This window comes from Hyperoodon ampullatus, assembly GCF_949752795.1.
Source record: "Hyperoodon ampullatus genome assembly, chromosome: 16".
NCBI lineage: Eukaryota > Metazoa > Chordata > Mammalia > Artiodactyla > Ziphiidae > Hyperoodon > Hyperoodon ampullatus.
The window spans coordinates 74,069,194-74,093,175 of NC_136929.1; the positions used below are offsets into that span (position 1 = coordinate 74,069,194).

Consider the following 23,982-nt stretch of genomic DNA (forward strand, 5'->3'; position numbering starts at 1 on the left):
GGGGTTTGCCTTGGGCAGGAAAATCTGCCTGGGCTCGCGTGTCACCACGTGGGAGGGGACGAGGAAGGGACGTGACCTGCTCCAGCGAAGGGGCGACTCTCCTCTGAGGTACCTGGTCCAGCCTCGTGTGCTGACGACCGTGTGGGAAAGGGACCGATGTGCTTCTAGGACAGAGCAAAGGCCCTACTCGTGCTGGGTCCCTAACCGGCCATAGCACCAGGGAAGGTGAAAAGCTGCCCAAGTCTCCTTTCACCTACACTGAAGCTGTCAGGATTCAGACCAGGTGGGGTGAGGTGCCACCTGGCGCCTTCTCTGAAGCACCGAGGCCTCCACGTGGCCTCACTTGGCACATGGCTCCGGAAGAGAGGTTGTGCAGGGCTCTGCACCCGGGGCCACCCGGGTCCGGGCAGGCTGGCACCCAAGCTGCAGGGACTGCCGAGGGTTCTGCGTGCCATCGCAGATGGCAATGGCCCTGAGGAAGAGGGGCTGTTCCCCGCTTTCATTGCTACTGCGCTGCTGAAACCTCTTACAACACTCCTCAACAAGCACCGACTCCACGGGTGCCCACAGGGGCTCCTGCCTGCAAAGGGCCAAGTTCACATTTCACAAGAGTGAGCAAAGGAAACGCAATCCTTCAACAGAACATTCCAACCCACAGAGGCTACCAGGCCGAGAGACTGAAAACAGAAACATCTAATTCTCCTACTTGTCAAATCTTTCTCTCTAGAACCAACTTCTTCTGAAACACATTAAAAAAAAAAAAAAAAAGTGGAAACAATATCACTTACTGATGGGAAGACATCAGTCTGACGCACAGTCATTAATCTTGCAAAGACCAGACATCAGGCAGCTTCACAAACACACAGCGAGTCTGCAGGATTTTAATGATCAAGGAGAGTGAACCCAAAAACTGCACTAAGTACTTTCATGGCCAAGAGAAAGGAAGCAGAAGGCTGTTTTCAGGACAATGCAATAGTTACAGCTTATCTCCTCATGTGCAGCACGGTTTGCTATGTTTCGTGGCACTTAAGTATTCCACAGTAGATACTGAAAGACCCAGAATGTTTGCATGTGCAAGAGCAATCTCACATTATCGATACAAAAGTCGCTAAGCTACGGGATTATAATACCGCTATGTGGGCGCCGGGGCCACAGGGATCGTCGGCTCACGCCCCAGCCCGGTGCCCTGGGCGCCAGCCTCAGTCGGACCAGTCGTTCTCGTCCAGCTCCGAGTCATCGTCCGAGTCGCTGTACTCGACGGCGATGCGCCGGGACAGGATGGTGGCCACGTCGTTGCCCACGGGCTCGCGCTTGGCCTCCTGCTCCTGCAGCTCCTGCACTTTCTTCAGCTGAATTCCTGGACACACGGGACACGGCTTAGAATGACACCCCCCAGCTTACGGCTCCAATCGTACAGACACGGACAGGGAAGTCTACCCGGCTGCTGTTCTCCCTACTGACACTCTAAGAAAAAGCTTGAGAAATCTGAGGGGAGAAGCTTGGGACACAGAGTTTCATGACCGAGAAAAAAGGAACGTGTAAAGTCATAACATTCTTTGCAGCGATGCGTTGAAATGAAAGAAAGTCAGTTACAATGTCAGTGCACACGAGCACCGTGAAAGAAAACTCCAGGACAGCACAGCCTGACCCGGCAGCCACCGGGCACAAAAGGCTGTTTCAAGGTAGACTGACGGTGGCCGGTGGCCCCCATAGTGGACCGTGTTCCTGGACAGCCTGGAACCCAAAGGCTTGGGAAACAGAGCCAAGAGCTTCTGGCGAAGCGGGAGAGCTACGTGAGCAGCTTAACTTCAACAGTTACGCCTGAAAACGGGCATGAGATCACAATCATCTTGCTCTCTTACTTTTGTAAGTAACAAAATGGGATATCTAACAATGTACTGTGTTATTTCTTTAACCTTTTCTTTCAGAATAATTTCAGACCTATAAAGTAGCTGTAAGACTAGAAGAAAAACGTTCCCATATAACCTACTCAGGTTCCCCAGCTGATAACATCTGACCAGATTTATCCTCTATCACTCTCATTTACACACACACACATACTTTTTTTCTGGACCATCTGAGAGTTAAGTGGCATATAATGTCCCTTTGCCCCTAAAATACTTCATGTGTCTTTCCTAAAAAAAAATTTGATCAAAATCAGACTATCAGCAGAGATACAACAGTACCATCTATTCTATGAATTTTATTTAAATTTTGCAAATAGACCTAATATAACAAACGAAAAAGGTTTTCCACCAGGTTTGGGATCCGCCCTGGGATCTCACCTGTTACATTACTTGCCACGTTTCATTAACCTCCCTTAATCTCTGTGTTCTACGACCTCCATGTTTTTGTGGGATGTCCCTCGATGTGGGCCCCTCAGAGGTTTCCTCTGACAGATCCAGGTTACGGATCCCTCTCATTGGACAAGGCTCACAGGTGTCAAAAAGCAAAACACTGTCCTACCAGGACCCCGAACGCGTGATCAGCGAGGTATTCTGACGCTGGGACTTTTTTCTTGACAAAATCATCGTGCGTCAGTAACGTCAACGCATACAAGAGCTCCAGGACCCGCAGGAGGGCAGACGCCACACCCAGGCCTGGCCGCGGTGCCTGCACAAGGGGCAGAGGCAGTGCTGTCCCCGTGTCCTGTGAGGGGCGTCGAGGACATGCAGCCAGCCCCTCCCCCAGCCACCTGCAGACCAAAGCCACCAAACTGCGCCCGGGAGATGCGGCAGCCCTCACTGTATGGGAAGCTCCCGGAAGAGTTCCACATCCTGTCGGACCCTCAGCCACTGTGGGCCGGGACCTGGGGTTAAGAATAAATGACGTGGAATAGACGTTTAACGTGGGTTCTGACCGGGAGGGGCACACGGGGGAGGATCTGGGCTCCTCCGTCCAGATCTGACCAGAGACGCTCCACTTCTTAAAGGTTTCATGTTCTGGGGTTTGGTGTAGGACCTTCACCTGACAAGGGTTTTGCTACTTAAATAAATGTTGAAAATCTACTGGCTTAGCACATCAAACTAAAAATATGAAAAGGCTAAGTAAGTTACATCCTAGGTTTCTAAAAAAACTAAATCACTGACATGAGCTCATTTTCTTTCATTTATACTTTGGCCCTTAGAGCAGAATGCAGAGAAAAAAGATCCAATTAATTAATGATCATTTTTATCATGTTTCTGCTCAAGTAAAGCTTTCCTGAATTCAGTGCTTTATCAGTGAGCTTACTTTGCACTGAAAAAAAAATGTATCCACTATTAAGAAGAAAGAAAACCAAACAAGGCTCCTTGAACCCTCTTCTACCGGCCCTCTGGGGCAGAGGGGGTCCCTGGAAGCAGACGAGGCTGCAGCTGCCGGGACAGGGGGCAGCGTCCCGGGACGCGCACTCACCCATCCGAATGGCAGCGAGGAGGTCGCTCCGGGCGTCGCTCACGGGCGGCTGCGCGGCCTCCGGCCTCTTTGCCTCGGCTCCCGGCGGGCCGTGCATCGGGGAGGAGGAGAGCGAAGAGCCGGCACCCGGAGGGCCCGGCGGCGGCGGCGGGGGGCCCGGGGGGGGCGGGGCCGTGACCACCAGCCCACCGGAGGGAGGGTGGGGCGGGCCCGCGTAGGAGGGGCCGGCGGACGCCGGGAAGGGGGGCTGCGTGGGCATCTGGAGGGGGCTGACGAAGGCAGTCTGTGCGGAGGGGATCATGGGCGGGGGCGGCAGCGGCGGGGGTCCTGAGGGGCTGTAATACTCCATGATCTGTGCCGGGAGCATCCTGGCGGAGACACGAAACACGAGTCACCAGAGAGCAACCCCGGGTCCCGACCTCGGAGGTTCCCACACGCCGCGGAGAGAGGCCTCCCCAGACAAGACGCGCGCTGGCCGCTGGATTTACAACACTGCAGGCCACGAACACCCACGCTTCGGATCACAGGTGCACATAAATCCCTACGTCGGAATTCAAGATCTACTGACGTGCACCAGAAAGTTAACCACCGAAAAAGTAACCTTCTGTGGAACACTGCAAGAGCTGACTGCAGAGGTACGAAGGCAGCACAAATGCATCCTCTGCACGAGGCATCTCAGAAGTGGTGGCTTGAAAACCCATCTAACAAGGGTTCTGTGGCCAATCAGATTGGGAAATTCTGTGTTTTATATCGCGTCTCCATGGAAATTCCCCAAGCCCGTGACGCCCATCAGAATATCCAAAGCTTTGAAAACCCCTCCAGCCAAGAAACCTGCTGAGTTCTATTTAGCCAGGAGCTTTCTAAACCAACTGGACCGCAAACCCTCTCTGCCTGATACCTGGTAAGAGCCACAGAACACACTCTGGGGATCCTGACTTAAAGAGAACCAACCACAGGGAGAAAACCTCGGGGAGCTGAGGGACACACATTCAGAATGTGACCCACGCTGCTCTGGAGTGAAGAGAAACACTGCTGATGGAAACACATTTTCAGCTTCCCTGGGCGCTGACTTGGAGGGGCTAACTCTTTAAAGACTGAGGTTGTGTGAAAACTACAGCCTATCTAAACACAGGCGGGGGCTTCAATTAATAAACGCTCAACAGGAGGGTCTTTGTTTAGGTGGTGTTCGAATTTTTCCCAAACGACAGAAAACAAGAGGACCTGGTGGCAGAAGAGTATTTGGGTACCAAGAGGTCCAGGTTACATGTACAAGTGTAACAAGCGCTGCACTGTATAGTTTTCTCCTTTGAGATACGAGTTCTCTGCGGTTTGCCCGGCATATACAGAGAAACCCTGGAGCATCTGGGACAGGTTCACAAAACTGGCAGCTCATCCTCTGTCAATGCCTTGGCTCAGCCATTCAGACATAAAGGGAACGTGTGTTCACGAATACAGACACCAACCTGAGGCTCATCTGTAATAAAAAGGGGAGCAGCATGACACTGCATTTTTTCACACAGGATTTCTCATGACTGACAGTATCCGTATCCGGTCACTCTTGGCTGCATCCTGGCCTCCACAGTGTGATTATTCAGTGAAAATTCTTCCACCACGCACAGCAAGACCCCAGTGCAACGGCAAGCCATGGTCAGAGCCCGAGAGTGGGGAATTACCCGTAGTCGGCGGGAGCCAGGGGCGCAGGGACCTGCGATGCCTCTGCGGCCTGCGGCGGGGGCGGAGGCGGCTTCTGGGGCCGGTTCAGGGCCAGGTGCCTGGCCGAGGCCGACGGGGGCCGGTACTCGTGCTCGGGGGCCTGGACTGCCGGCCCGCGTGGCGGTGCGTCACCGGCTCCGTGGGAAGGCGTCCCGGGCTGCGGGTGCAGAGAATGGTTGGGGGTGGCAGGATACGAGTAATCCGTGATGTCCGATGCGTGGGACCTGACGGCCAGAACCAGGGGTGGGAGAAAACGACGTAAGTGAAAAAGATTTCCCCTCCCAGGCATCAGCATGTATTTGAATAATAACGCGGCCAAGGCACAGAAACCACACGCTTATTCCCTTTCCCATCAACTAGGTCTAGGCCCACAAGCGACAATGTCATCACGACTTTAGCGGCAAGCACCAGGGTTACGTGGATTCAGAGCCGCAGCTTTGAAGTGAGTGCGTCAGACGGACGGGCAAGCGGCAGACAGCAGAGCCCCCTCCTCAACATCGCAGCCGACCCTTTACTAAGAGGGGAGGCTGCAAGACACACTGTGCCAACCTTGAAAATGGCACCGGAGACCTAAGATCTCAGTGCAATGAAACTGACGGCACGTGACGAGACCTTATCAAATGGCAGACGAACCGGATACACAGTAACAGTAAGAACAGCAAAAGAAATCAAGGATGCAGTACGGTGAGTCGCAGTTTTCTTAAACAGAAGAAACATATTTAGCCAAAAAAGAGAGGAGGAGTGCGGTGCCACGCGCAGAGGCCCTCTCGCTGTCTCCGAACGCACGGCTGGGAGGGAAACTCTGAAAGGAATGCGCGCCTCGTTTTAGTCAGCAGGGTTCGGAAGGCGGCTGGGGGAGGGGAGGGCTCGGCAACGTCACAGGGTGTTAGTCACCCGGGTTACGGGACGCGTGGTCAGTACAGGGGGCACGTCCTCTCGTGACGCTGAAGCAGGGGGCTGCTGAGGCTGCGACCCAAGAACAAGCGGAGCGACAAACCCTCTGGGCGTCCTGTCGTCTCCCGAGCTCCCTGCCTGCTGCAGTTTCCTGGCGTCACTCATAAACTCAATGCCCATCTTCCTTCTCTCCCACTCTTCTCTTCTCGTTCTTACTTTTCTCACACTTATTTGCTGGTTTCTGTTAGGATTCAGCTTGTGTCTCTCTCTCTGAAGGAAAGAGGCAAACACACTTTGGGTCTTTGGAATTCAGACAGTAGCGTCCCTGGAGTATCACACCACACAGAAAAGTTCTTTAAATGGCGAAAGATTGCTGGCTTTTTTCTTTTTCCTTCCCTAATTGCAATATAATAATAACTTGTAACTCACTTTCTTCTCCCCTAAGTGCACTATAAACTCTAGATTACAGTGCGCCTATGACTGTCTTTTGAACTATGGCAACTGCTTGCTGGTCAGAGAGTTAAAAATATTTTCAAGGGGGGAAGACTCTGACCTGTATTTAGATTTATCTTATTTTAAAAATGTAAATACCTAAAACTCTGGAGTCCTCGATGATGGGTGCTTGGCTCTGTCGGGGGGGCTACGTCATAGACTGGGCATAACTTTCTAAGGGAAACAGACTTATCTACAAAACATGGAGTGCTTCTGATGGGATGAGAAGCCAGGAACTGGGAATATTCTGGCACAATTTGGAAAGCTGTCCTGCAAAGTAGCTTGGTGATAAAGGGCCGAAAGGAGCCAATACAAACGGCATAATTGGATGGAGGAAAGCAACGGGCGGTGAATGTCCGACATCAAGAATTACAGCAGGACAGAGGGGAGGACAGGGCTCTGATGAAGGGTGGGTGGGAGATGGGACCGGTCACTCGAGGGGTCACTGCCCAAGTACAGGGGACACCGGTGGGCTGGAGGAGAGGTGAGGAGGGGGGGTGACCTCTGAGAGACAAGGACCCCTACAGGAAGGCAGAAATCAGCCACAGAAGACACGGCACTGGTGTGGGCACGAGCGGGTGGTCCTGAAGCTGCATGAGCATCAGGAATTATCTGTTACGGGAAAGAGAACGTGGAGGAGTGAAGACAAGATGGAAACAGGGAGAAGTAGGTGTAAGCAGTGGAGACCCAGTGGGAGAATCCAACGAATCCCTCAGGGTTCTGTGGGTGGGAGGGTGGGCAGAGTCGGGCATCTGCAACACCCAGGACAGGAGGAGGAAAGGGGCGAGCACGGTGGGCAAGGAGACATCCTGCCTCCGGATCGCCGGGGAGAGCAGTGGGCAGGCACCGCGTCAAGTCTCACCCTAAATGTACGCTTAGAATCAAACCATTCCTGACCATCTACAAAGGGAGTAAAAACTTATCATCAGTTTATGTGATCAGCTTAAAATAGATAAGTTATATGAACAACTTATACACATACCATGATACTTGAGACTCAAATTTCCCTCAGTTATCCTGAATACATCCATTAAAAACCATGTTTCTAAATAATACTTAAAACATGAATACAAGAAGTTAAAAAATCAAAAGACAGAAAACACAGAGCAGTATTTCACTTTTGTAAAAAGAAAAATATACACATTTACAGAAGAAAGACCAAAGAAAGAAATACACGAAAATGCAAAAAAAGTGGTTTCTTTGGATAACAGGATTATGAATACTTTAATTTTTTCTATAATTTCCAAATATAGAAAGTTTATCTTATTTCATAATAAGAAAAATAGTGACATACTTTAGTCAAATAAAAAATAAAAATTTCCAAAATAATTCAAGGGATATCATCCATCAATTGTACACCCAGTATGGCGCAATCTAATCTCAGATTCTAGAATAAATATCAATTATTCAACTGAGGGATTAAAAAAAGTCATTTTCCATCTAACTACTGAAATGAAAGAGAATTTATGGAGAATTACAAAGTATATGTTTTGCATGAGTAAACAGTCACAATTAAGTTAGCTGGAAAAAAACAAAAACCAAATGGACCTCCTGGGAGCTATCAAGTTCAAGCACTTCTCCCCACCCAAAGAACTCTGAGCACAAGTGTATCATCATTCTTACTTTCCACAGAAATAAACTGACATAAAGATTAAAACTTGAGGCCAGAGCTCACTTAAAGATCCAGTAATTCTCTAATAGCTAACCGATCACAGCTTGTACAGAAAAATGACCGAGACCTGCCTCACAGACAATGGCTGACAGCCCCTGTGCGGTAGGAGTTTTGACGGGGGCCGTAACCACCAAACAGTAAAAGCATCTTCCATCTGTCAGTCTGTGCTAAACACTGAGGTTAATGAAGATAAACATTAAAAAAAAAAAAAAAAAAGAAAAACCCAGATCTAACGCAAGGTCCAGGTTGTTGCTGTTTGTGAAACATCCTTGAATCATTAAGGATTCTCTATTCACATTTTTAAACACTGATGGAAGACTCCAACTTTACAGAAGCAGAAATAGGAAATTAACCGTAAGTTACAATTGACTGGTCAGTTCTTCTCCTTCAGTGAAGCCCTTCTGGGATAAATGCTGCTTACTGACCACATCTTTCACATCTGCAAGAGAGATTTTTACTTAATTGCTAACAAATTTTTAAAACAAGCTTCAACAGAATCCTCCTCCTGCAATTAGAATACATAAGATTAGCGAACTGAAGAAAAAAAACCTTTGTTCATCACTTTCAGAAAAGGTTATCAAAAAGAACAACAGTTATTCCTTGATCACATCAGCTACCACCTACCAATCGTTTCAGATACCAAGTGGCAAAGGAAAGGCAACATTCTAAGCAAAAGAGGCAGAGAGAGAATTAAATGATTATTAACATTAAAATGGTCAGTCACAGGCAGCTACTACGCCCAAATTCAGAATCAATGTTAAAACAGTACATCTAGGTTAATGGAATGATCAAGTCAGAGAGAGAGAAAATCACACAAAGTAACCCAACGTCATAGAAAACTGCTTTAAACTATTATTTCGAAGTCAAAACATATCCCGTTCATTTTTAAGGAAAGTTTGGAAATACACTGTGGGCCACAGAAGCACAATGCTACCGTGCATTTCCATTTGCAGGGAAGCCAAGCCCGGCCTGCACACGCACGTGCACACAACGCGCACACGCACACACACCTAGTGTCTGGGGACAGGGATCCCTCGGAAGATGCTCCGTGGTGTACGCTCTGTGACAACCTGGTGTCGGGTCTAAGCTCTTTGTCATACGCCATCATATTCCACTCCTGGCGCCTGTTTCTGGCTTTTCTAACCTTTTTCACCTCTCGGGTTGTGCCATCTATACGCTTTTGCTCCTGACGTCCAGGAAGGAAGGCAGGCGTGCCGAGACAGAGGGAAGGAAAAGAGTAGGTTAGTGCAGTGGCCCCGGCAGCCCCGAGCCCGGGGCGCAGACAAGGCAGGCCCGTCTCCAGCACTCCCGGGTCCAGAACGTTCTAACACGCTTACCCAACTCAGACCCAACCAAAATAACAGATACCCAACGATTTAACATCGACACATCAAAGTTACTGTGCTGCAACTTCAAGAGTCGCTCACCATCATTTCTGGTCAAGAATTCTCACTTCACCAGGATTTAGCTTGTTTTCAATGTACGGCACCTTTTAGATCTCTATTATACACATGAAATACCTGCCCGCACCAGACAGAGAAATCGTTTCCCACCCCTACACCATTCTGACTTGTTAACGTGCAATCATCTTTCAAAACATAATTTTAAATGCTCCATTTCAGTTTGAAAAGGTTATTCCAGAATATTTAAGCGAACCCTGCAACTAGCTTAACAAAAACAAAAACAAGAACTTACCTTCCCTCCCGTACAAAGAATCATTCCTGCTCCAGCCCTACTTTGCCAGCAAAACTGTCTTCAATAAATAACTTGGGTCCTACGCAGGTGCTTCTTTAAAGGTGAGGACAGTGACTTCTACGTGTGTTTACATCCCTCCTGCTTCCCCCGTGAGATGTGCTGACCTTTAGGGAGGTGAATTTTGCGCCTTTAAGTCCTACGCTCCCCTAACGGCACCTCCACGCATGGCTCTCCAGAGGGTCCACGCTCAGTAAACGCGGACTGAACGATCACATCCAGGTGAGCAATGGTGCTCACTACGTCCCAGCAGCTGCCAGGCCCGGACGGTACAAACGGCAAACAAGAAAAGACAAGGATCTGCCCTCCTGGAGCTTGCGGTCCAGGGGGGAAGCCCACAAAGCCACACAGATAAATGTGCAATTATGAAATGTGCAACAACACGAATGTATTACACAGGGAATGCCGTCCGGTCTGGAAGTCAGGGAGGGTGCCCGAGAGGCTGGGACCAGCTCTGCAGGGTGAGGGGGCAGACGCACACAAGAGGCAACGGGACAGCATCTCGCCGGGAGAAGCGACAGAGGTGAGTGTGAATTCGGGCGAACGGCGGGTAAGACCTTGAAGGCTGCGTAGAAACGTTGTTCTTTATCCCAAGAGCAACGGAAACCATGAAGACTGAGGGGGAGGGGCTGGCGCGTGAGAGGAGCCCCTGTGCTGGGGACGGGGTCCACGGGGAAAGGCAGGGATGCCGGGCAGAAAGCTGCTCAGGTGTCCAGGATGCGAGCAGGCCCACGGGCGAGAAGGCGAGCTGTTACCCCAGGTACCCAGGAGGCTCAGGCGACGTGCTGGCAGACGACGTGAACGTGACGTTCACAGAACACAGGCCAAGTGTTAAGGAAGACACGGGAAGATGTGCAATTCGTATTAGATTTTTTGGGGGGTGGGGAAGCTCATCAAAAAATAATAATAGTTCATCAGCAGATGAATGGATAAAGAAGATGTGGCACATATATACAATGGAATACTACTCAGCCATAAAAAAGAAGGAAATAATGCCATTTGCAGCAACATGGATGGACTTGGAGGGCATTATGCTCAGTGAAATAAGTCAGACAGAGAAAAATAAGTACTGTATGATACACTTATATGTGGAATCTAAAAACTACAACAAACTAATGGATATAACCAAAAAGCAGCAGACTCACAGATATAGCAAACAAACAGTGGTGGGGGGCACGTAGGGACGGGGATGGGGAGGTGCAAACTAGTGGGTGTAGGGCAGGCTCAAGGACGTGTTGTACAACATGGGGACCAGAGCCAATGTTCTGTACTAACTGTAAATGGAAAGTAACCCTTAAAAACTGTATAAAAATTTTTAAATTTTTAAATAAATGAAGATAATGCCAAATAATAATAATAAACCTTCAGGACTGGAGGAGGCCTGTTAGGAGTATAAACTGGTTCAGTCCTTAAAGGGTCAGGAGCAATAGGATGGTATCTTTCAAATTTTCAAGTTCACACTGCACTTCTGGGAATTTACTCTGACGAAATATGTGCACATGAGTACAGGTACCCCCTACAGTGCTGTAACAGCAACAATTTAGAAGCAACCTAAATATTCATTAATTCGGTAATGGGTAAATAGTTTATGAAGCATCCAAACTTTGGAATATGACACAACTATTAAAAAGAATGAAGTACATCTTTCTTACATCACTGTATGTATATGTCTGTGTGTGTGTGTATACAGGTCAATTCTAGGAATAAAAAATACTCTGTGAAATGTGTACACATGTATTTATGAATGCCCTACAAGGTCGAAAAGTATGCACATCTGTTACCAGAGGGTGGTTATGCCTGGACAAGGGAGAAACTCACCCCCAAATTTTCTAAACGAATGTGTTTACTTCAGGGTAGGTGGGGCATTTTACAACTGGCATGTATTGTCTGAACACTTTTAAAACCAAAAGAGAGAAAAAAGAAGGGAGACCTCAATGGATTCCAATATACATCTCACTCAAGCGTCACTGTATTACACTAATTAATAACTATCACCCTTACTTTTTTTTTTTTTTTTTTTTTTTTTGCAGTACGCGGGCCTCTCACTGCTGTGGCCTCTCCCGTTGTGGAGCACAGGCTCCGGACGCACAGGCTCAGTGGCCATGGCTCACGGGCCCAGCCGCTCCGTGGCATGTGAGATCCTCCCGGACCGGGGCACGAACCCGCGTCCCCTGCATCGGCAGGCGGACTCTCAATCACTGCGCCACCAGGGAAGCCCCACCTTTACTTTTAAGAGATGTATGCTGACATATTTAGGGATAACTGTTATATCTGCCACTTTCTTCACAATGGTTTAGCCTCCAATCTACCCATCAACACGCACCCGACACACACACACACACACACAAACCAACTATAATAAAATGTTAACCATGATGCATCTGTATCTCAACTACACTGCCTATGTTAAAATCCTGAGACTATTGCAAGCTGTTTCCTGCCCCAGGATGACCTTAGCTGCCCCTATCAATACCTGAAAGCCCCTCCATCTGCCCAGCACGCCTCCAGCACCCCCTCTCACGTACATGCACAGTCGCACACACACTCACTCTGTTTAGCTAACTTCTGCTATCAGTCCCTGCATCTCAGTGAGCAACACCGAGAGGCCTTCCTCAACTCACCACCTCACCTTCTGCACTGTCACCCCACCTGCTGCTGCCACCTCCCCCAAGGCTTCTCCTTCCCAGCACTGTAACTACAGCCCTACAACGACATAATTATTTGCACAACTTTAAAAAAATGTTTTTCGACCATCAAACTAAGGAAATTTAATGTTCAGAAACAATGGATGTCTTATCCCCAAATTTTCTAAACTAATTCTTCCTTCAGATAGAACTGTCTGTTCCAAAGTGAAAGTGACTTTTGGGTTTCTAAAATCCTGGGAAATTAAGGATATCTTGCCTCATTTTCTGTTCCTATATAAAGCAGATTTGTATTAAAATTTTCAAATTTCTTTCCCTCTTTATGAGTTCCAAAGGACGGCATGATTATCTAATGTTTGTTTCCCCCGCTATATTTTCATCTCCATGAGGGTGATAATCCTTTCTTTTTCAGCACAGCATTTACAAGCCATTCAAAGAAGAACCATTATATAAATGAACGAATAAGAAATTCTCATCAGAATTTTATGTCTTTGACGAATATGGAATGAGACAAAACTGCCAAGGAAATGACACACAATTTTGAAGACACAGTAACCACACAGAGCAGATTAAGACTAAAGAACAGTGGCAGAAAAGTTAAATATTTTTGTCAAAAGTATCACTGATGCTTCCAGGAAATCCTGCGAGGCCATTTTAAAAGCAGGCGATTTTTAAAGGAGGGTACTCTTACAAGTACTTGGGGGTTTGCCCTGTTACCACAAAAAAGTTCGGGGATTCAGACCAACAGGCCTTTAAATCTCTGTTCCTTTTCCTTTGGAGAGATTAGTATCTTCCTTTTCTTCACCTGAACACTTTGCAGCTTTTTTGCTTGAGTATTTCTCCACTTGAATACCCAGCAACTCTTCGAAGATTTCCCATTAAATCTCCCCAACCCACCAGCATGAGAAGAGCACACAGATAACCAAGTCTGTGGAATTCTCTCCCAGAATTCGTGGTAACCTCTCACGCTTGCAGTCTGCAACCTATTTCCATGTTCCCTTTCCTAAATCCTGTTTTCAAATCTCAAGTTCTCTTCCATCTCGAACTGTCACTCCTACTGGGCCAATACACCTACTAGATGTCTCAGAACCTTCAGGCAGCCAGCCCACAAAATGCTAAGCTCTTAATTCACACACCCTAATATTTGTCAAACAAAGCAGGTGGTCATTTTTTTAAACACAGCTCACATATAAAATGCTTGGCAAGTATCTGCCTTTGGAGTGTTAACTCTCATTTTCAATGGTTTAAGCCTAATTTCTGGGCCCCAAAGGGATAATTTTCAAAACAGAACTTCCTTAATCTGAGAGTGGGTTTGTCCTCCCAAGAGCGTTTGCAGTACAGACGTCTCTCAACCTTCCAACTTGCAGTTCTCCTGCCTACGACCACCCCACCAAAAGGAATCTCATTTTTAGTAAATACTACCCTCCTCCAGATGTGCAGATCACACACGCTTTTCAATCCAATATGAACCTCTCACCATGGTCTTAATTACAGTTAGGTGACAACCCAACAATTAACAATGTTAAAAAGACCAAAGCAGAAAATTCTAACTGATATGGAATGTTGGCTGCTTTGCGAAATTTGAAGAGCAAGAGAAAAGTTATAAACTACAGTTACGAACAAAACTGAAATTTCAGCCACTATATTTATTAAAGCAAAGCAAGTATTAGAGAACAAATCAACAGTATTTATTGAAAATAGTATTACTGTGTTAGACTGAATGGTATCTTCATGTGACAAATGCAACCTCTAAAAAAACTTCAGCACGAAATTCAACATCTCAACCGTTTAAAGAATTTACTGATTTTAAACTTCTAATTTCTAAGAGAGAATCCCATTTACACGTTTATATACACGTTTCCCATACTAGAATTATTTACCTTTTGACGTCTTTTCTCTTTCCTTTTGTCTTCTGTGTCCTGTAGCATTTTTTCTTTCCAGAGGTCAAAGAAATAGGAAGGATCCGTATAGAACTTCAGCCCATCCTTTTTATCATCTCTATAAACCAATGTATTACAAGTCGGGGGGGAGAAAATGTCGTTAGATAGTTTCATATGGGGTAAACATTAATGTTAATTCTAACTCATGAGATGATAACATCTACGTGAGGAATTTGAACTGTTCTTATACACTGTTAAGTCTCCCAATTTTCTTTATTTGGAAAAATGTGTGAACATGCAAGAACAGCACTTTTTTTCTAGAATAATGAAGTAAAAACTACTCTTGCAAATTTAGATTTCGGTATAGCAAAGTGCTGCCCCAAATCACAATATGGCTCATAAACAGCAATATTTAGTTCCACAGTTATTTCAAGGTATGTTTTGTTTATTCCAATGGGGGCTACACACAGAGATGGATGGATTCTTAGTATATATATACATTCACTTCTACTCTGGAGCGACAATGTTATTAGGATAAAAATTAGCAAGTACTCTGTGCGTTTTTCTTAATCAGGTTTGCCCAATGTCTACAATTCAATTAGGAAAGAAGCAAAAGGTTCATGGTGTATAAATGTAAATAGGATAAAAAGTGATGACCTAGATATTTTTTTAAATGGAAGTAACCAGCAAAGACAATTCACTTGTAGCCATTTCATTGTCAAGAACTGCTACAATGACTATATTCTAAAGAATACTTCAAGTCTTTTTTTTTTTTTTTATTTTGGGCTGCATTGGGTCTTCGTTGCCGTGCGCAGGCTTCTCACTGCGGTAGCTTCTCTTTGTTGCAGAGTACCAGATGTAGGCACACGGGCTTCAGTAGTTGTGGTCCGCGGGCTCTAGAGTGCAGGCTCAGTAGTTGTGGCTCACGGACTCAGTTGCTCCATGGCATCTGCGATCTTCCCAGACCAGGGCTCGAACCCATGTCCCCTGCATTGGCAGGTGGATTCTTAACCACTGTGCCACCAGGGAAGCCCCAAGTCTTTATATAAGTTATTCATTTATCATAAAGCCAATAAAAATGCAGCCAATATGAATCCAAAGTTGTAATATAAATCAATAGATAGCAAAGCTCAAAATAATCATGATAAGAAGTGAACACTCTATTTATTCTACTAATGCTTTAAAAAGTATCTGGCCTGTATATTACCTTCAAGAGGAGGCAAAATATTTACATTTAAAATTAGCATGTCAGGGACTCCCTTGGTGGTGCAGCGGTTGGGATCAGCCTGCCAAGGCAGGGGACACAGGTTCGATCCCTGGTCTGGGAGGATCCCACATGCCATGGAGCACCTAAGCCCATGCGCCACAACTACTGAGGCTGTGCTCTAAAGCCCGCGAGACACAACTACTGAGTCTGCGCTCTAGAGCCCATGAGTCACAACTACTGAGCCCGCGTACTGCAACTATTGAAGCCCGTGTGCCTAGAGCCCGTGCTCCACAACAAGAGAAGCCACCGCAATGAGAAGCCTGCGCACCGCAACGAAGAGCATCCCCTGCTCGCCACAACAAAGACCCAATGCAGCCAAAAATAAAGATAAATTTATTTTTAAAAATTAGCATTTCAATTAGTCATTTAAGGCATACAGAGAAAGAAAAACAAATCAGAGAAATGAGTACAGGAAAGAGTTTGTGGCCACACAGTCAAAGAAAGTGACATGGATTACTCAAGGGAACCTGGTATTGAAGTTCCTGCTATGCGTGTTCTGTAAGCTTCTCAGCATCAAATAAAGAGACCCAGGCTTTGATGAGGGTCATCTGGTAGCTCTGTCTTAAAGTCACTAACAAATCAGCACAATTCACTCTGTACTTTAAACTTTAATTACTTAAAATCCTTTCTTTTCCAAATTTCCTAAGTGAGAAGCAACCTGCAGTATTGAGATTTTATTAATAACATTATTGTGAAAAATATAAATGATTTCCCTAAGATACTAGGCCTTCAATATAGGTGAAGAGAGAAAAACTGAGCAGGAACTTGCTGCAATTTTAAGAGGTATAAAATGCACCTTCTTTTTTTCAAAATTGGAGCTAATACTTTGATGAGGAGCTAATACTTAATGGAATAAATATGTTTAATAACTTAAGCAAATGTTAACCTTGGCATCAGAATATAAGCAGAAATATCCTGTTTATCACAACTAAACATTCGATTTTTCAGTCACATTGTACATCTCATATTTAAGACTGCGTTGTGACTGTGTCATATTTAAGTCCAAATGCAAAAGTGTATGTGTTTTCTTACCCCAAACATTTCTGTATTAATAAAAAGTAGATTTGAGCTGGCACTACTATTCTTAAACACTATTAAAAAGTCAAGGGCCTCCCTGGTGGCGCAGTGGTTGAGAGTCCGCCTGCCGATGCAGGGGATACGGGTTCGTGCCCCGGTCTGGGAGGATCCCATATGCCGCGGAGCGGCTGGGCCCGTGAGCCATGGCTGCTGAGCCTGCGCATCCGGAGCCTGTGCTCCGCAACGGGAGAGGCCACAACAGTGAGAGGCCCGCATACCACAAAAAAAAAAAAAAAAAAAAAAAAAAAAAAAAAAAAAGTCAAAGACATTTTTCTTTTCCATAAAACTGAGTAAATACACAATATATAATATATAAAGGTCGATTCATTTTTTATGCAATTAAACATTTTAAATCACCACAAATATTTAATCGTGATCTTGAATAATCAAATACACGTGGTTCATTGAGTTTTCTGGGTTTCTTTTTTCCTTTAGAACAAAATATTTAGTGAGGTTTCTTAGGAAAAGTTTACTGAGTTCTCATGGCTCTGGGCTAATAGGTAAAACTGAAATTGCCCCAGAAAAATGCCTATTGAATAAAAGCGAAGTCACAAGTTAAAACGTTAGGCTTACAATACCACTATTCATCTAGATCTTTAAGTGAGTGCGCTAAAACCTCCAGAAAAGTATGCTTGTTTCATATAAAAATGTGGTACCCTGGTCCTCTCCCATCATGGTTTCCATGGAATCTCCGTTACATTTTTTGGAGAATCTTTCTGTCCATGCTGAAAGAAAGGGACGCAGTCTGAATTACTGCTTTACTAGCAGAGCCGCAACAAAGGGCAGCTCCAAACATCTCCTTTGGGACCCTGTGAAAGGATAGTAATTCAGACCCAAAAAACCTCTGGGCACTCCCTGAGAAGGGCCACTGGGCCCAGGAGGGCAATAATGGACGTGAAGGACGCAGTGACTTCAGGAAGGCCTCTGCAGGGGCACTACCCAGCAGAGCTAGTCCTGGGGGGCCGTGCGGACCCCACCACCAGCCTGAGCTCATCAGAAGCTGGAGCAGTGAGCTTGACAGTGGGGTGAAAAGACAGGGAAGAACAGGGAAGTACATGAAACGGGAAAGAACACACTGACGTGGCAGGCGGTAGGAGAGGAGTTCTAAAGAGCATTTTTAGTTAGTTTCTTAAGATTCATCTTCTGCACATTTTCTATTCTTTTTCCTGGAAGTTTGGTCCTAATAGTGTGTCCTACCACTTCACACAGAAGGTTCATTTCTTGACCATATATTCACCCTTAGAAACCTCTAACGCTGCAGAACATGTTTTTCTGAAGTCAGTAACAAATGTCTGCAGGGCTGAAATGCTGAGACACGTGTTCTGCTGCATTAGAAGTGAATTATGCAGTTCCTTTAAACTTGATTTTGAACACGAGGAACACCACAATCACACAGGGTTATTACGTGATGTGCCCACTTATATCTGCATTTAAAGCTAACATGAGAGCTCCCACGTCTCTTGGTAAACTTAGTTATATTTTGAAACGCTCAAACTTTAGCAATTCTGTAAATAACTAATTTCACTGTGGCTAACACCGCAGTTATCATTCTCCAAGTCGGAAAAGATACTTTCACCGCACTGCTCGCCTCTCTCAACTTCTTTACACTGAAAAGGCTCTGGGGATACACAAAGCCATACCTGTATGGTGTAAGGATATTCAGAGGAGGTGGTTTATCACTCTGGTTGTAAATGTCGGCAACAGGATTAGGGATGCTGTTCTTTGAAACCACCTGCTGGTCTTGGACTGTGGAACTTTTGAAAGCTTTTTTCATGTTGATATCCTGTAGTGACACTATTTAGAGAAAAGTCCCCCAAGTCGGGTTATATGGAAATATTTTAGAAACACGTATAAGTTGACTCACAATCCTAAACCTCTCCTAGAATAGCCAAATAATGTCTTTTATTGTTCACTTAAAACCATGCTTGAATAGTACATGCATTCCCTCCCTCTGCTAAACTACAGTTATCTCTGTAAGTCATGCCTTTCCTTCTTTTGTAGCGATATAATGACTTCATTGAACCTAATATTAGAGCGTCATTCTTTACTTAAATAGCACTTCTCAGAAAACACACAGGAATAGAGTTGTGAGTATAATAGGAATGTAAACACAATACCCCTGGGTATCTTAGGGGGGAAAATCACTCAAACAGTTAATACCAGTTTAATTACATGTGGGAAATACTTCTGCAAAAAACACACAAATGTAAAAAGTGCATTAAATTTTTCTGACACTAACATTAAAGAGAGACGGCAAAGCTTTTCAACATACCTGTAGTCCTAGAAATTAAGCAGCATGATACAAATCTACACTAAGGAACGAGAGAACCAGGCTAATTACACTCATTTCTTGAGTTTGTACAACAGGTTACATCTCAGGTATCAACTCATCTGACCTCGACACAGACTTTTTGAGGTGGGTAAACTGTTGCATTAACCCACTGGACCAATGAAGCTGACGGTCAGGGGTGTTAAATGACCTTTCCAAGGTCACCCAGCAGAACAGTGGCAGGCCCAAGTAGAGCACAGATTTCCTAACTCGGCCGAGGGATTTTTCTACAATTACATCCATGGCAAGGAAAGTAATAAGGTAAAATCTTGATTGGAAAGAAATTTTAAGGATATGAGATATGCTGTAGAATCTCATGAGATTTAACCTACAGACTAACCTTCTCCAGTGTAAGGTTTACCACAAGCATTACAACTGCAAGAACAAAAAACTGAAGAAAGACAAGTATTTTTTAAAAAAATCACTTGTGATACCATTTGAAAAGTGAATGATTGATTTAAAATGGTAAAAATGTCTTATCTGAATAGACCAAGTAGCTATTCAAATTTTTATTTTTTAAAATAAGAGATAAATTTTAAAAATCAGATTAAAAAGAGCACAGCTTCAGCTTGCTACTTATTGTTGGAAAAGTCAGTAAGAATGTTCATAACAGATATTAAAATATCAGTGTTTTACATTTCTGTTAAATTTTTAGTTTGCTAATTTAATTTTGACCTTTGAAAAAGATCTGAACATGAGAAAACATGTTTTTCTTAAATGATGAGCGATGAATTCCATAAATAACTATATTAAAAAAAAGAAAACCTTCACTTCTTATTAATACTACTATTAAAGGCATAGTAGAAAAATCAGATGCTAGGATTGTTTTAATGCAACAAGAGAAATTGTAAGTACCCTTCTATACAGGCAAAAATAACTTTTAATCTGAACGTTTTCTTCAGAGTAAATAGAAAATGGCACATCTTGATTTGGGGGGACAGATTTTTTCCAGTCTAATTTCAGTCTTTTGTTCAAAAGAGACAGCAAGTGGAAAAATTTTTTAAGGAATTGTTGAATATTCATTTTGTTGAAACTACCCCAATTTCAGGGTATGACCATCAATTAACTACACAGCGCCTGTCAATATTAACTTTGTTCTAAAACCCTGAAGCCTAGAGGCCTTCAGTAAACACTATTTCTGGGCAGTTAAACCAGCAGGATCAGCCACATGACTGAGAAGCGTCGGCCCTAAGGAGAGCATCAGGTGACAGCTCACCCTCCCCCTTGGCTGGACACAGTCTGGATTTTTAGGTAAGAAATTATCTTTACAATAACTACCAATAACCTCCATGAGGACTTCTAATACTGAATGCATTCAAAGAGTCCTTTAAAACAAATACTACATGTGTAGTTTATTTAAAAAGAGAGTGTGGCACACAAGGCAGACAAGATAGGACTCTTTTAATTACTAATTAACCCCATGTTGTGGGTTTTCCCCCTCACTGTTCTTCTAGGAGAAGACAAGATGAAGTAACAGCATAGGACCCCAAGGAAGCAGCAGGAATTACCCTGCGATTAACCACTCCCATCCCGTCCGCATCATTTCCAGCTCACGGCTCTCATGCAATTACTTACCCTCTTCCACTGTTGAATCCAGCTGGGTGACTTTGACAGCAAGGCGATCAATTCTGTCTTGAAGAGAATTTGCTCGGATGTAGAAGTTGTTGGCCTCATTAAACAACTCACCAAATATGTCTTCAGCGTGTTTGCCTGGAGAAGGAATGCATGGGGAAGGCCACCTGGTCAGAACCCACATTCTCACCCAAGCCAAACTCCAATCTCAACACTGGGGTTTTGTGCAAATGATCACAAAAATAAAGTATCACAGTCAAAGGCCTGTAGAATTTTTCAAAATTTATTAGGAATATTCACACATATCTGAGACTGACCCAAAGTTGTAGAATTTTAAAATGCCCCAAAATAGTATAGAATTTTTACTTGATTGTTACATGAGCTATCCCACAAGTTGCTTTCCATTAAACTTCTTTAGAAAAAACTACTCTCTCATTTTGCATGCTTTATGTATAAACATCTCAGGACCTACGGTTTCTTTTTACTTCCCAAGGTAATTCAATAAATCATGTTGCTTTCTAAACTTAGGATTTTACCTCATTCACAATTGGAAATGTTAGCATCTTATATGGTGCCGACAACTTTCCAATGGCATTAACTTCTTCTAATTCATATTTCAAAATCTCGGTATACAGTGCTGACTCTGGCCCTCCCTAAAAATCGACATGTTGAATTCTGAGTTAAATTTTTCTCTATGGATCACCTCTTCATGCTTGTGAGTGCTAGACATACTTCCCAATTTTTCTTAAAGTGTAATTAGTAACATTTCTGAAAGTTTAACAAGATAGGAATCAGTATCTTCTTACGATGAATTTCCAAATCCGAACGCTATTCCTTTATTCACTCAACAAACATTTAATAACTGCCTACTGAGTGTACAAGGCACTCCTGCATCCTCTCTCCCCGGACAGAGATACCACTATTTTTTTTTTTTTAAACTAGACTTCATTTTTTAGACAGTTTTAGGTTCACTGAAAAACTGGGCAGAAAGCAGAGAGTTCCCATGTAACACCTGCCCCCCACACACACAGTCTCCCCTGCTATCAGCATCCTGCACCAGATGGCACATGTGTTATAACTGATGAACCTACACTGACATGTCATTATCACCCCAAGTCCACAGTCTACATTAGGGTTCACTCTTGGTGTAGTACATTCTATGGACTTTGACATGTATATATGATGACAGGATCCACCATTATAGTTATCATACAGAGTAGTTTCATTGCCCTAAAAATCCTTTGTGCTCCAGCTATTTACCCTACCCCATCTTGGCAACCACTGATCTTGCTTTTACTGTCTCCATAGTTTTGCCTTTTCCAGAATGTCATAGGATTGAAATCATGTAGTATGGAGCCTTTTCAGATTGGCTTCTATCACCTAGTAATATGCAGTTAAGGTTCCTCCGTGTCTTTTCATGGCCTGATAACTCATTTCTTTTTGTCACTGAATAACATCCCATTGTCTAAATGTAACAGATTTATTTATCCGTTCACCTACTGAAGGACATCCTGGCTGCTTCCAGTGTTTGGTGATTATGAATAAGCATTTGGGTGCAGCTTTTTGTGTGGATCTAAGTTTTCAACTCGGGTAAATACCAAGGAGCATGACTACTAGATTCTACGGTATGAGGATGTTCAGCTCTTTAAGAAACAGCTAACAAACCTATCTATAGATCAATCTCTAAAATACGGTTCCTTTTAGTAAAACATATTTGAATAAAGCTTTTACCTTTGAACAACAACAACAAAAAAGAAACAGCTAAACAGTCTTTCAAAGTGGCTGCACCATTCTGCACTCCCACTGGCAATGAATAAGAGTTCCTGTTGCTCCACACCCTTGTCAGCACTTGGTGTTGTCAGTGTTTTGCATTTTTGCCATTCTAATAGGTGTGTAGTGATATCTCGTTTTAATGTGCACTTCCCTGATGACATATGGCGTGGAGCATCTTTTCATGTGCTTGTTTGCCATCTGTACATCTTCTCTGGTGAGGGGTCTGTTCAATAAACAGTCTGCACACAAATTATATATGTTTTTAAATACTGTAACTAGACGTGGCATCCAGAGTTAATGTTTGTTTGCTGCCTTGTCAACTCTTTCCTGAGCGAGACTTGTGCATCTGATTACCTCATAAACATCTCCGCATGGATGTCCTGTAAGAATCTCAAAGCCAGTACAAGTTCTCATAGGAACTCATGTTCACCTTAACTCAAACGTGCACCCCCACATGGAAAGGCACCGACCACCTCAAAAGAAGCCCAAGCGAGAACAGAGTCCTCCGTGACAGCTCCCTCCCTCCGGCCACTGACACCAAACCTCGGCCCCTTACGCCCCCCAACCCCTCGGGGGCCCCCCAACCCCTCAGCTCTGGCCCTCCTTGTTTCTCGCCCGAATTACATCAACAGCTTTGCTTCTCTGCCTCCAGACTGACCTTCCACGCTCAAATCCCTGCAGCACGCTGCGGCTGCGCCGATCCTGCACGGCTCCCAGCAGCCCAGCGCCCCCCCTGAGGCTCTCAGCAGGACGCGGGGGGCCCTGCGCACCTCAGCTCGGCCCCCCTTCTGGGCTCCAGGAGAACGCACTGCCGAAACCCGCCCCACGTGCTCACAGACCCTGCTAGTCCTCCTCAGGTTCGAATCCGTGCGCTGTCACCTCGCTCAGAAGACGCTGAAGGCCACTTACGGCTCAGAAGGTTCTACGCGGCCCGGCTCACCTGCCTCGCTGGCCCATCCCCTGCTTCCCTCTCCCTCCCACGTCCCACGAGGACCACACCGGCCCCTGCTGATGCTCAGCTGTGCCGGCCACGCCCGCTCCTTCTCAGGCTCACACCTCCTGTCCCTCCTGCCTGGGCCACTGCTGCCATCCAGGTCTCGACCCAAGGTCACCTTCCAAGGGAGGCCTTCTCCAGCGACTACAGCTAAACGGCCATCGCCTCCTGCCCACACTCACAGACGTAAACAAACACACACGCAGCCCGTCCCTGCCGTGCTGTATTTTTCTCCCGAGTACTCACCACCACGTAATAAGTTACACACCCGTACTTATTCATCCTGTTTCCTGCCTGGCTCCTGCCACTAGGACATACGATCCAGGAGAGGAGGTCTCTCCTCGGTCTGTGTGCTGCTGTTTCAGTCGCCAAGGTCTAGGGTGTGCCTGGCTCATCACAGGTGCTCAAAAAGCGTTTTGAATAAACGAATATAAATGCATACACTTAAAATCAATCCTTCAAGATGCAGACTGGGGTCTGTGAGATCAGAGGCCCCTCTCTGTGTTCTCAAATACAGTTAAGTCCGCTACAT

General features: G+C 45.1%; 1 protein-coding gene across 2 annotated transcripts in view; it reads right to left on the reverse strand.

Moving 5' to 3' along the window:
- Positions 1–1,199: 1,199 nt before the first annotated feature.
- Positions 1,200–23,982, reverse strand: part of WASF3 (WASP family member 3) — a gene marked incomplete at both ends in the record, with an annotated part of 37,375 nt that continues 14,592 nt past the window's right edge. The window contains 7 exons of one of the 2 annotated variants that reach the window (XM_079721875.1): positions 1,200–1,357; positions 3,394–3,761; positions 5,067–5,330; positions 6,104–6,270; positions 14,439–14,556; positions 18,423–18,576; positions 20,687–20,821. In XM_079721875.1, coding sequence (XP_079578001.1) covers positions 1,200–1,357; positions 3,394–3,761; positions 5,067–5,330; positions 6,104–6,270; positions 14,439–14,556; positions 18,423–18,576; positions 20,687–20,821 — 1,364 coding nt within the window. Of the gene's footprint in view, positions 1,358–3,393; positions 3,762–5,066; positions 5,331–6,103; positions 6,271–9,174; positions 9,351–14,438; positions 14,557–18,422; positions 18,577–20,686; positions 20,822–23,982 lie in introns of both variants that reach the window. The other variant, XM_079721876.1, reaches the window with a different exon arrangement.